The sequence below is a fragment of the Amborella trichopoda genome, chromosome 13 (assembly GCF_054954075.1).
Source record: "Amborella trichopoda isolate Santa Cruz 75 chromosome 13, AtrichopodaSantaCruz75HAP2 v2.0, whole genome shotgun sequence".
In the NCBI taxonomy this organism is placed as follows: Eukaryota; Viridiplantae; Streptophyta; class Magnoliopsida; order Amborellales; family Amborellaceae; genus Amborella; species Amborella trichopoda.
The window spans coordinates 11,956,662-11,970,272 of record NC_142348.1 but is presented as its reverse complement, the minus strand read 5'-3'; the positions used below and the strand labels follow the sequence as shown (position 1 = coordinate 11,970,272).

General features: G+C 35.7%; 1 protein-coding gene across 1 annotated transcript; it reads left to right on the top strand.

Annotated features, from left to right (window-relative positions):
- Positions 1-1,297: 1,297 nt before the first annotated feature.
- On the top strand, positions 1,298-5,210 carry LOC18432111 (putative pectate lyase 21; the record flags this gene model as incomplete). The annotated part of the gene is made up of 2 exons (XM_006842223.4): positions 1,298-2,022; positions 4,618-5,210. Coding segments are annotated over 2 exons (1,101 nt in total), but the record flags the coding sequence as incomplete, so codon positions are not given.
- Positions 5,211-13,611: the final 8,401 nt, after the last annotated feature.

The following is a 13,611-nucleotide window of genomic DNA, read 5'->3' as shown; positions in this document are numbered from 1 at the left end:
CAGGAGTATCCCGGATTCACAATTCTTCAAACCCATATCCTTAGACCGGACAAAAAAAAGTAATAAAGCTTGCACACCTTCAATTTAAAGCAAATAATAATGAAAAAATTATATAAAGGTAGAACTAAAGATGCCCCTAAAAAATTTATTGGAAAAAGTTGTTTTAATATTGAAAAACCCTCTAATTGATCATCTTGATCGTGATGTACGAATATAATAACAAAACAAAAAAAAAAAAAGATTTTGAGTTCCTAAAATAGTACATCTTGTAATACATTATCTCAACCATCCATTTTCAAGATTTTCATATGTTTATAGATCTACTTGATTTTAACCACGTTTGAAGTTCAAAATTTTATATTTAGAAATGAAAGTAGATTTTCAGATAAGGGTGTGGTTTCAATAAGGTTGCAACCTTAAACAATCCAATTAGGACACACCTCCAAATTTTATTATAACATGTAGTTTTAGTGTAAAATGTTTTTAGTATTATCTAAACATGTATTTTCATATCTAATTATAAAATTTTAAATTCCAAAAATAGTTAAAATCATGTAGATCTGTAAACATGTGAAAATCTTGAAATTGGACGGTCTAGACTCAAAATCTTTCTTTTTACACATTCATACATCTCGATGTCGAGATGATCAATTAGAGGGTATTTCAACATTAAAACAACCTTCACCAATGGATTTTTGAGGTGCATTTGTACTTCTACATTTGCAGGTTGCAACCTTATACAAACTTTTCCCTTGAGATAATCCTAAAAAGAGTTTATATCAAAACTAGATGTTATAATAAAATTTGAAAATTCGATTTAATTGGATTGCTCAGCCCTATAAAAACCGCACCCAATAATAATAACCCACTCCTTACCCTACGCCAACCTTCCAAAACGTACTTCCTTCCCAATATACCATTCTAGTTAATCTCTCTACCTTCCAAAACGTACTTCATTCCCAATATGCCATTCTACTTAAATCTCTCTACCTTCCGAAACGTACTTCCTTCCCTATATGCCATTCTACATAATCTCTCTACCTTCCAAAACGTACTTCCTTAATCTCTCTCTCTCTCTCTCCATAAATGGTCCTCCCTTTCCAAAATGCAATGCTCAGTTCCCTGACCCCTCGCATGCCCCTGTCTCTATGTTTAACCCCTTACTAATTTATCCATCAGATCACAACTTACTATTTCATCCATCATCATCAATCTCTCAATCGTTTCATTTCACCCCTTACTATTTATCCATGAACTCTCTCTCATTCTCTCCCCCAAAATGACCCCCAACCCCTAAAGCCAAAGAAGCCAGGGCGTCGGTCCTCCTCCTCCCTCCCTCTTAACCACCCTTCTCTCTCCACCATCCCACGCTGCAAGCTGCCAGGCCGATGGCACCCTCTGCCAATACAACAGCTGCGGTGCTGGCAAACTCCTCCCCGACTGTGCCATCGGATTCGCAGCCGACGGCCTCACAGGCGGCCGTGCTGCCCCCATTTACACGGTCACCAGCCCTTCTGACTCTTACCCTAATCCCACTCCAGGGACCCTCCGCCATGCCCTTAACCAAGCTCTCACCAACCCACTTGGCGTTTGGGTTCGTTTCTCCAAAGACATGGAAATTAAGGTCAGTTATCAACTTTGGGTCCACTCTAACACCACAATCGACGGTCAAGGTGTGAGCCTGAGGATAATCGGACAGCCGGCGGTTCTCGAGAGGGTTAGGAGCGTTATTTTGCATAATTTTGAGATTAGCGGGGTGCCTAAGTATGATAGTGTTCATGTTTTTGATGGGTCGACGAGCATGGTTTGGATTGACCATGTTACGTCTGGGGAGTCGGAGGAGGGGTTGATATCGGTTGTTCAAGGCTCCATTGATGTGACCATATCTAATTGTCATTTGAGAAACCACAACTTTAATATGTTACTTGGTGCGTCCGATGGTGATACTGTTGATAAAAATACGAGGGTTACGGTGTACAGAAACTTCTTTGTTTCCTCCAAACAAAGGGTGCCGCATTGTAGGTATGTGAACTCAAATCCCTCTCTCTCTCTCTCTCTCTCTCTAGACAACTCTCTAGACAAGGGAGGTAATTTTTTACCAGATTTTTAACTTTTGTTTCAGAAAAGCTCGCTATATTATATTAACAATTAGAAAAATACTCTCATTTTTTATATTTTAGCTATTCTTTCGAGGTGATATATTTCATATAAAAAGAGAGAGACAATTGAGGTTCATTAAAAAGCAATACGATAATTTTAATATAAGGAAAAGTATACAAGGAAACCATTTATTTTTAATACAAGGTTTACTTTTAATACAAGTAGGTTAGAATCACTCTTGTCTGTTAGATTTCAAATTGGGTAGTTCTATCTATTTTACTAAAGGCAAAATTCAAAAACAAAATTCGATATATATATATATATATATATATATATATATATATATATATATATATATGGGAAATGTTTCTATATTTTTCCTACAAAATAGAAGATCTATGCTTCCCCTACCATCCAACCGTCCAATTTTGATCAACAGAGTCACTCACCGTTTGATCTTAGATCTAATGTCTCAAAGTATTTTATTTTTAGTTTTTTATACAAATTGTATGAATATGAAATTTGGTACATGCCATCTTCTCATTGGGGTGCACCTATAAAAATATTAAAAATAATTTTTATTTAAAATATAATGGCCAAAATACCCCTTGAAACTTATTGTTTTCATATTTTTCGCCAGTACGAGTTTAATACAGGATTGGACGTCCAAAAATTTGCTGTCAAAATAGTTTATAGAAAAAATTTAAAATAAATTAGTATAGAAATGTGACATTGTGATTGGGGCAATCTTAGCCCTCCATTCAGAAAGGATAGTTGGATAAGGGGTAGTATATAAGTTTTATGCTGTAACGGAAGCACATAAAGCTTGCCATATATATATATATATATATATATATATATATATATTGAACGGATCATCGGTTTATTGTAGCAATATATCTAGGTTTTAGTAGTAATTATTAGAAGATAATAGTAGGGAAAAATGATATTAATAGGCAACGCTACAAATTTACAAGTTACAAAAAAATATACATAAAAATGACTTCACCCAACCAGGATCTTCAAAATGAGAAGAATACGATCTTTCCAAAAACGTGAAAATATGCGCAATCGCAGAACTACCACAAGGTCTGATGCGGTTTGATGCGGTGACTTACTGTACCTCTAGGGCTGTTTGGATGATAGTTAGTCTTACCAGGCACATGATTTTATATGAAATTAATATATACTGTATAGTAATACTTTTTTAATTTTTTGGTACATGTCTTGTATTATATGTAATATTACTTGAGTATTATATTTTTCTATAATTGTCAAATATGATTTGTTATTTCTTGCATAAACATGTGATTTTCAGCAAATTATTTTTGAATAAAGTCAAACAAAGTTATAAAAATTACTTATATCTAAAATAAATAGAAAATAAGATTTACTTTTTTTTTTTGGGGATGACAAACCCCTACCCATTTCTTGAAATTATTAGTAGTTTTTAAATGCGGTAAGTGAGAATGGAAGTTTAGACCTTAATTGGGATACAAGTAGTGCTACCACCACGATCCTAGCCCCATTATCAAAGTGGTAAGTCAGTGGGGATTTGGGCCCTATCTTTTGATAAAAATGGAATCAAAGACCTCCTTTTGGTGAGAATGAAATCAAAGACCTCACCATGGGCTCGGCAATACTACCGCCCAAGCCCCAAGCCATTCCCAAAAACAAAAAAGATGGTTTACTTTTAGAACAAGGACATCACAATCACTATTGATCATTATGTATGAAATTAGATGGCTACGGGTATGTGATTGATTGGGTACAAAACTCAAAATGAAATTTCTCAAACAGTGCGACACAACCAAGCTATCAGGTTTCACATGCGATGGCTAAAAGTGATTATGACCTCCTTACACTAAGTGGTTTTATAATATAAAAGTATCTAAAACAACAAAGTTTATCTCAGTGTTTGCAAAATTGGACAAGAACGGTTAACTGGATATGGGCCCTTTATCTCAATGTTCACAAAATCGAACCAAAACAGTTAATTTGACGTGGGCCCGAAAGCAGTTTAACCAGCCTAATTGGTAAACTGGCCAAGCCTAATTGGTAAACTGGCCAATTCAATCGACTGATTAAAACAAAACACATTCAAATAAAATTGAAAATTATTGAAAAAAATGGATTTTAACAAATGGATTTTTAAATTAAAATGAGTATTAATTACCTAGATAATTTTTAATATTTTCTTTTAAATACCGAAAGATCACCAAAACTAGCTGGTACCGATCTAACTGAGCAGTTAGCGATTAGATCGCCCGATTTTCCCACAGATAAACTTTATCTCAAATAATTTTATGGGGACACCTGCAAATAACGTACTAGATTTAAGTTTATTAAAGTGGTGATGTACTAGTGATAATGAATACATTCAAACATACCCTCAATCTGTCCATTTATCTCCCCTACACACATGTAAATTTTACAATTCCAAATTTTTTAAATGCCTAAAATACCATTTGTCCAAAATGCCTTTATTCATGGCCCTATGTTGCATGGTCCTTGCAGGTGGGGCTATTGCCATGTTGTTAACAATTACTACAAGAATTGGGGATTTTATGCCTTGGGCGGGAGGGTGAATGCTCAAATTTATTGTGAGAGCAACGTCTTCGAACCCCAGACACCCAAGGAGGTGACCCCATGGTTCAGAGGTTTCAATGGTGATAGAACAGCAACTATCGAATCCCACGGTGATCTGTTGCTCAATGGAGCTAAGTTCACATGGTTCAACCACACGCCTCTCCACCATCCTGACTATGTGAAGGACCTCTACTATCCTCCATCGTACCCCACTAACCATCTTGCAACCATGCTTCAAAATTGTGCAGGGGTTCTTGGATTCAAGCTTAACACTTGCTTTCGTATGGCAAGAAAATGGGAATAATCTCATTCTTATCATTTTTCTTATCAGTGTCACAAAATAAGAATAGAATGGTCATTTGTTCTCGATGATACAACGGGTAAATTGGAAGTTGTAAGCATTTTTAAATTTTGGAACTTACGAGAATTTTTGGAAGCAGCATGACTGCATAGTTTTAACAATCGGTGAGGTTTGTATAAAGAGTCAACCTTAAACAATCAAAGTAAGATGCATCTCCCAATATTGTCGAAAGATGTAATTTTAGTGCTGGAAACGATAGTTTGAAAATATCTTTTTACCCCTAATTGTGAAATTCAAAGTGCAAAAACTGATGGGGATCAAGCGGATGTTAAAGCACTTGAAAATTTTGAAAATAGACGGTCCAAATAATGCATTACAAAGATGCACCATTTTTATGATTTGAAATCTTTTTCTTTATTATATCCTAACTCTCGAGGTTGTGATGATTAGTTTGAGAGCTTTTCAGCTTCTAAACAACCTTTTAAGGTGCACCTTACTTTAATCGTATAAAATACACCTCTTACATTAACTTTTTCCTTCAATAATAATGTTTTTGGATTGTGGAGATTGACAACGGCATAATTAATGCTAATTTCCGTAAACTAAATTGAAAGTAAAATCAAACTCCGACACCAACGATGGCTACCAAAGCCAAACTCGGGCATGTAGGTCTCATTCAGAAGTTACTTCTCTCTAAAACATTTTAAAACTCTAAATTTTCTAAACAACCTTCACATATATCTCTGCATGTATGATAAAATAATTTGGGAGTAACTTTTAAATTTATCACTATTCTTTTCTCTTCAGACTTACAAAAGAAAAAATAAAAAACAAAGTGGTTAAAAGAGAGAGATCCGAATATCAAATTCTTTCACTCCATTGTGAGTGCAAGAAGAAGGCAAAATGACATTTTGGGCTTGTCTATACTTGGTATTGAAGTAGAAGATAGTAATGCTATGGAAGGGGCAATTATTGATTACTTCAAGAAGGCCTTTTCCTCGGAGGTGAAATTCACACCAAAGTTGGAAAGGGTACCTTTTAAAGTTTTGTCAACAGAGATGAGTTCAAACTTGGAGTGCGATATTTCGATAGAAGAGCTAAAGGGGGCTATTTTTGTATTACCTCGTGATAAAGCTCCAAGCCCATATGGTTTTTTTTCATTAAATCAGAATTATTAGAGATAGTTAGAGGCTTTATGACTAGGGATGAAATTTTCAAAGGGGTTAACGTCACTTATATAGCTCTTATTCCTAAAAAATCAATGATTTCAGAGTTCAGATATTAGACCCATCAGTCTTCTAACCAGCCTTTATAAGATTATTGTAAAAGTTTCGGATGAAAGATTGACGTTTGTTTTACCATTTCTTATCTCAAATACTCAATCATCTTTTATTCAGAATCGTCAAATCATAACATCTGGTTGTGAAATCCTTCAACCTTCTTTAGTGACCGTAAACTAAAACCAAGTAGTCAATTTGATTTTAATAAGCAATCTATCAAAAGGTAAACTGTCCCCTTCAAAATGTCCTTCTATTTCTTTCCTTCAAAAGTTCCCAAATAGAAGCCCCTCTTTCTATTTGCCACACCAAAATACCCACGGAAGGTAAATGTTGAAAGGCTAACTAGGACAATAAACCCATCACAGATTGGGGAAGGTAATGTTGAAAGGCTAACTGGGACACTAAACCCATCACAGATTGGGGCGAAGAAGCATGAACCCGAAGTAGCCCAAACATCAAATACTAAATTCTAGAAGCAAAGGAGCAGTGGATGAGAAGGCGCTCGCCAGATTCCTCATCTGCTTTACACATCAAACATATATTAGGTAAAATTTTACCCCTCTTAATCAAGTTATCCACAATCAAAATCTTGTTTTGGATAGCTAACCATAAAAACACCTACACTTTATGAGGAACATATCATTTCCATACTTTGGCAGCAGCAGGTAAAGACCATCTCCACCTATCATGAAAGGATAGCCTAGAACAAGACTTGACCGAGAATATACCATCACTTTCAACTTCCCACATAAATTCATCCATTGTCCTCTGAGAAATATAAATCCTATCCAAGATTCCCAACAATTCACTCCATTGAAGATAATTTTCTTCACTCAGCCTATTGTACGAGAAATTAATATTCCAAGCAACACAATTACCTCTCACTTCAACCATATCAGAAACCTTAGCATTCGGTTGTGAAACCTTAGCAAAAAGTTCCGGAAAAGTAAGTTTAAGAGGGGCATCACCTATCCACCTATGATACCAGAAAGATATATTATCACCACACCTAACATTCCATTGGAAATATTCAGCAATCATCGGCCTGCACTTGTAAATGGACTTCCACGTAGAAGAAAAATCTCTATTTCTACCCCCTCTTATCCACATCCCCTGCCTATCAAGGCCATAATTTGACGGCAAGACTTGATACCGAAGCTGATCTGTATACTGAAAACTCCTCTACCACTATTTGCATAGAAATTTCTCATTCATATGTTTGATCTTCCTATTGCCAAGATCTCCTTCACTCTTAGGGTTACAAACATGATACCATCTACGTAAGTGAAGTTTTCTTTCTTCTCCAAAATACCCCCACATAAAATTATGCATCATCCTTTCCATTTTTTTCTTTATTGAATCAGTTATTTGAATAAAAGACATCAAATAAATTGGTAGATTAGCTAAGCAGGACCTAAGCAATGTAACCGTACCACACTTGGACAAGTATTTGGCTTCCAAAGATCCAGTTTCATTTGGACTCTTTCTAACACCTTATACCAAACAACTATAGAATACCTTGTATCTAAAAGTGGCATCCCCAGGTAAGTAAAAAAGAAGGAGCCAACCAAGCAACCTAACAGATTTGCCAAAGTTTGACTCAAAGCAGGAGGGAAATTAATACCTATCATTGAAGTCTTATGGAAATTGACCCTCAATCCCAAAGCCACCTAGCAGCAATCTAAAAATCTTGCAATATTTCTCACTTGCACCTCATCTGCTTCACAGAAGATAGGCATATCATCCGCATATTGCAGATAAGAGAATCTTGGAGACATCTCAGCCACCTTAAAACCAGAGAAATTCTCACTCCCTTCCACCTTATGAATCATTAGATTAAAACATTCTGCATAGATAGAAAAGAGATAAGAGATCTCTTTGGCAAAGATCCCTAGAAGCCTTAAAGAAACCAATAGGGCTTCCCTTAAAAAAACACTAAGAAATGAGTAGAGGATAAATATCTATAGAACCAACTCCTCCATTTATCTCCAAAACTCATATTCCAAAGAATTTCCAGAACATTCAACTCTATCATATGCATTTTCCATATCTAGCTTAATACTGATTTCAGGAACTTGACTTCTTACTCTAGAATGAATACATTATGCAAAATCTGTTTTTGATTGGAAGAGTAAAGATGAGACCGAGAAGTATTTGGGTGGCACTAGAGAGCGGTGGGCTTAAGTTAGCTTTGATAGGAGCTCTCTGGGGAATCTTGGGGATGTGGTGCGTGATTGTTATGGTGATGTCATCTTTTCATATGCTGACCCAGTTTGAGTAGCCACGGAAAACCATTCTGCATTAATGGCACTATTGTAAGGGTTGAAAATTTTGTCCTTTAGAAACCTTGGTAGCTACTGCATAAGTGAAGGAGATTCATTGAACGCCATTAAATGGTACAAGAAGGAGCAATGAATTCCATGGGAACTGAGGTCATATTGGAAGCAGATTAGGGATCTGGTGGCTCTGATGTCAGTCTCGTTCTACCATGTTTATCGTGAAGCAAATTCTTTGGCAGACTATCTTGCTAAAGGACGGGCTTATTTGCCCGCTCTGGCTATTTCCTCGGATGTAATTTGTTTTGAGTAAGTTTTATAAATAAAGTAAGGAATATATGTCAAAAAAAAAAAATTCTCCCTTTTTTTATTTATCTATAAACTCTCATCCCTAATCTCTTAAATGGCTTTTTTTTAAGATATCACAAAAACCGTATCCGTCGCTCCACATAAATTTCCCTTGTGTTTTATCCAAAAATAGCGCAAAAAAAAATCAATTCTAGAGAAGAAACAAGGGCAAACAAAAAATTAGACTTAAATGAAAACAAAAATCTAGAAAGGGAATTTATATGCATGTTGTCTTCCAAAAATATAGAAATCTATGTAGTATTGTCAAGTTCATCTAAAAAATTGAATAAAAATTTACTAAGGTTTAAAAAGAATATGAAATTCAGGCAGAAATATGGAAATTTTAGTTCTTAATTCAAATAAAACTTTTTGAAACGTATTGTTCATCTAATCTTTTTAATGGGCCATTGTATAATGTACGTGCCACTAGCTACTCGTACAAGTCCTACTTAATTGGTTAGCACTTGAAATTTGCAACGCTACATTCTTGACGTAATTCCTATCAAGGGTAGGGCCTCTCCTCATTGGCTCACCAAAAAACAAAAAAAACTTTAACCCTAATTTCACAAAAATACACCAAAGCAAGCTAAATTTTAAATCTATCCTAATGAAAGATTATAAATTCCCCTATGATATCCATCACTTAAGTATGAATTATGATCTAGGGTCTAAAACATCAACTAGATTAGAAGATATAGTTTCCAATTGATGTCTTCAAAACTTAATGTGCGTAATGAACTATATTGCTTAGAAATTATGCTTGTTAGAAGGTTACTACATAAAAAATAACTTTATTAAGTTGGACGGTATTGGAGGGAGATTGTCCTATTGTACGTTTCACACAACCATACCAATTGATTTGATGGTGATAAAGCCATAGGTAATTGTTAATTGGACGAGATGGATGATATTTATATTTTTCCCTTCCTTTATTCTTTTGGATAAATCGAAATCAATGTATGACATGATCTGCATGATCATGATAATGTAAAGACCATAAAAATCATCATCATGCATTTAGTGGGTTGGAGTTTGACCGTGATGCAGAGATATATCTCCAAATCAAGTGTTAAACCCCAACCTTCATTCGTCATCGTCAAGTGGCTCATTCCCTATCGATTATGGAAATCGCAGGATTTTAAAACCTTGAGCCAACCCAAATAGTATCATCCTAATTTCTTATGACCCGTATAACCCTATTGTAACATGATGTCCTTTATCATTGTATGCTCTCTCTTTCAAATGAACAAGAAAATATGCTTTTTAAAATACAAATGCATACTTGATGTTTTGCACAAGTTTGTCCTACAACAAACTAAGGGATGCATAACATGTCATCCCAAATGCTAAAAGAGGTAAATTTATGCCAATAAAACGATGTTATTCCTGTTATAAGCAACCTAAAACTGGCCAAAAGGAATATATTTGTATAAGGTTGCTTTAATATAATTTAATTATGTGTAGGTTTTTTTCGATAAATTTTTAAATATTTTAAAAGGAAACTTAAGTTTAAACCAATGTCGAAAAGAGAGGAGCAATGCTTCTTAAGAATTTTAGAGCTTAGAAGACAGACTTGAGCGCCTTGGGTGCTTGCAGTTTTTGGTTCACTTTCCCTCTTATAACAGGTTTCCAAATATGCCTCACGAAAGAGAGTTTGAAATCCTAATCACGGATTTATTCTAATGGTTGCTTTACAGCTTCAGACTTTGTTTACAGCGAACCGAGTCCATGCACTGCATCGTAAAGAGAGTGAACCGAGCACTTTCATTGCATCGTAGAGAGAGAGATCGTAGCGAGAGAGGGAGGGTGGTTAATAGTGACAAATGAAAGTTGTATTTTGTGATCAAGCATGGTGTATATAAATTAATTTTTTTTTTCTTATATCTCTTATTCATACACTGGCAAGACCACTCACAATGTCCAATTATAACTAAATAACTCTTGAAACGAATAAATAAATAAAATAAAAAACAAGGAAACATTGTTTTTCACTTGCTACTATTGAATACAATTCTTTAAATAAAAAACTTGGATCATTTTTTTATGGGAAAAGAATATCAAAACCACAAATAAATATTTTAAAAAATAAAATTGCTAGAGATTACTTCAACCGGGCTTAGTACACCCTATACCAAGTCTCTTCCTTCTGATATGCTCGGGATCTAGAACCAACTAACTTCAATGTCTTAGTATTGCTCAAACTCATTTGGCTTGATCTTTGGTGCCATGGATCTCAATTTAGAATCAACTGCCTGAAGCCTCAGGGCCTTAGTTTTGTTTAAGTGCCTTTAGCTTGATATTTGGAGAGATGAGAGATAGATGAGAGATAGATCAAAGAGGAGGGAGAGATCTACTAGCAAGGGGATCCACCCCTTTGCTACCAAAAATCAAACAACCACAAGTTAACCTTAGCTTCAACATGCTACTTAGAAACGAGAGAGAAATGACTTGGGCATGCCCCCCAAACCACCACAAGCTAACCTTAGTTTGGGCTTGCCACCTAGAAACGAGAGAGAAATGACTTGGGCATGCTCCCTTTTGCTTGAGAGAGATTTTGGTTGGGGAGTGTCCTCTTTAGAAAAAATTGGGAGATAAAAAAACTTTGGAGATATCTTGAAGCCCTAGGTGGGCCCTTTCGATTGAGAGAGATTTTGGTTAGGGTGTGCCCCCTTAGAAAAACTTGGGAGATAGAAAAAGCCCTTTGGAAAAACTTGGGAGATAGAAAAACTTGGGAGAGATCTTGAAGTTCTAGGTGGGGTGTAGAGAGAATAGGTGTAGAGATTTTATGAGGTAGGACAACCACTTTTTTTTATAGATTTTCTATGCCTTGGTGTTTGTCTCAATTCATAGGGTAAAATCTTGACAGTTGATCTAGAAAAACTTGTTGGTGAGTGATTTGAGTCATCCATCTCTTTGATCTACCATCAAGATTAAAAAAGATGAGCTAGAGTCTTATCATCCATTTTCTAGACTTATTCCCATCAAATCTTTTAAATAAGGAAAGTTTCGATATTAGTACATCCAATCTAATAAATTCAACATTGTAAGTTGGCTATACCCAAAAGATATGCCAACAAATAAGAGGATAACTATCACCCAATTTTGGTGAACATGTTAATCCCAATGGGTGGGGCGTGCCACCCTTTGGTGGCTACACGTGGCCTTACCCAATCCCACATGTTTTAAATTGGGCCCCATATTTATGGAGGTCCCATGTATTTTTAGAAAATATTTTATTTGTATTTAAAAATTTTAAATCTTATATTTTATTTAAAAAATTAGAAAATTAATTTCTCTTAAATCCAAATGATAAAAATAAAACATCAGAAGATTCACCAAAATTTAAATAAACATTCTAAAAATCATATAACATAAAATTAATTAATTTTGATAAGAATTGGATTTGTTAGATCTAGGAATATATCAATCTACGGGAGCAATCCAACTTCAACTGCGGATCACGATACACCTAATTTTCTCACCTAGCAGTTCCCATGACCCACAGTTCACTGCAAGGGCTCATGATTGGACCACCAAAGTCAGTAAATAGACTTGGGAATGCAATACTAGTTTATAGATTTCAAGTTCTCCCTATAGACAAAAAATCATGATCCTCTAGACCATAATGCAATCATGACTCTTTGGTATATAGGGTAATTTCTTGCACATGTACACGCTTCACACTCATTGATGAATCTCAATACGATTATCTATGTACATGCCATATGATGATATAACGATGAGGTTTTTAGCCATGTCTCTAAAGGTTATTCATCACATACAAAGGCCACACAATCCCTCGGCTCTCTTTTGGGATACTCCAACCTCATCAAGGGCTAACCCACTAAACCTTTCTCGATAGATCTCTATACCCCAGGTATCTTGGGTCTTTTCAATATTTGAGTAGCCTAGCACGTCTAGCTTAATCCGAGTATCGACAAATCGCATTTGCATGATATGGTCCACACGAGGACCACACCCCCACTGAGTTTATGTTTCACTATATAAAATGCTTATACAAGCTCTCATAAACCCAACAACGAATGTAGTAAAATTATAGATAACCCCAAAATGAATTTTGTAGACATCTTGCCCCCAATATTTTTAGTATCATACCCTAGACCCAAACATTATTTTTTCTTGTATTTATCCCCAAGTCAAAAAGTCAAAAAATTAAGACTAAAATGCGTTTATCCTCTCACTATCTCTTATCACCCTCTCTCTTTCTCTCTACCCGGCCCCCTCTCTTTTTCTCCCTCTACCTGCCATCTCTACCCCCTCTATTAATGGATTATTTTGTGGGGTTTATGGGAACTTGCCATTCATTTTGCAATTGAGACTTCGACTTGAAAACAATGTAATTTGCATGGGGATCAATATGTCATAGGAGGAACAATCCCCCATCTCTCACAATCCCACTCTCTTTTCATATGTCTCTCTATTCTCTCTCTAGCCCTCTCTTCTATCTATCTCTCTCTCTCTCTTTCTCTGCACACCCGATTGTTCAGGCCCCTCGTGGAACAAAAGATCAAAGATCTTGGTAGGTGAAAGGAGAGAGAAGCCAAAGTGGGGGGCTTGATGCTTAGTGGGGAGAGAGAGAAATAGAGTGTAAGTAGAGAGAGAACGAGAGATAAAGATAGGGAGGGTAGAGAGAGAGAAGGAGAGAGGGTAGGTAGAGAGAGAAAGAGAGAGGGGTAGAGAGTGGGTGGGTAGAGAG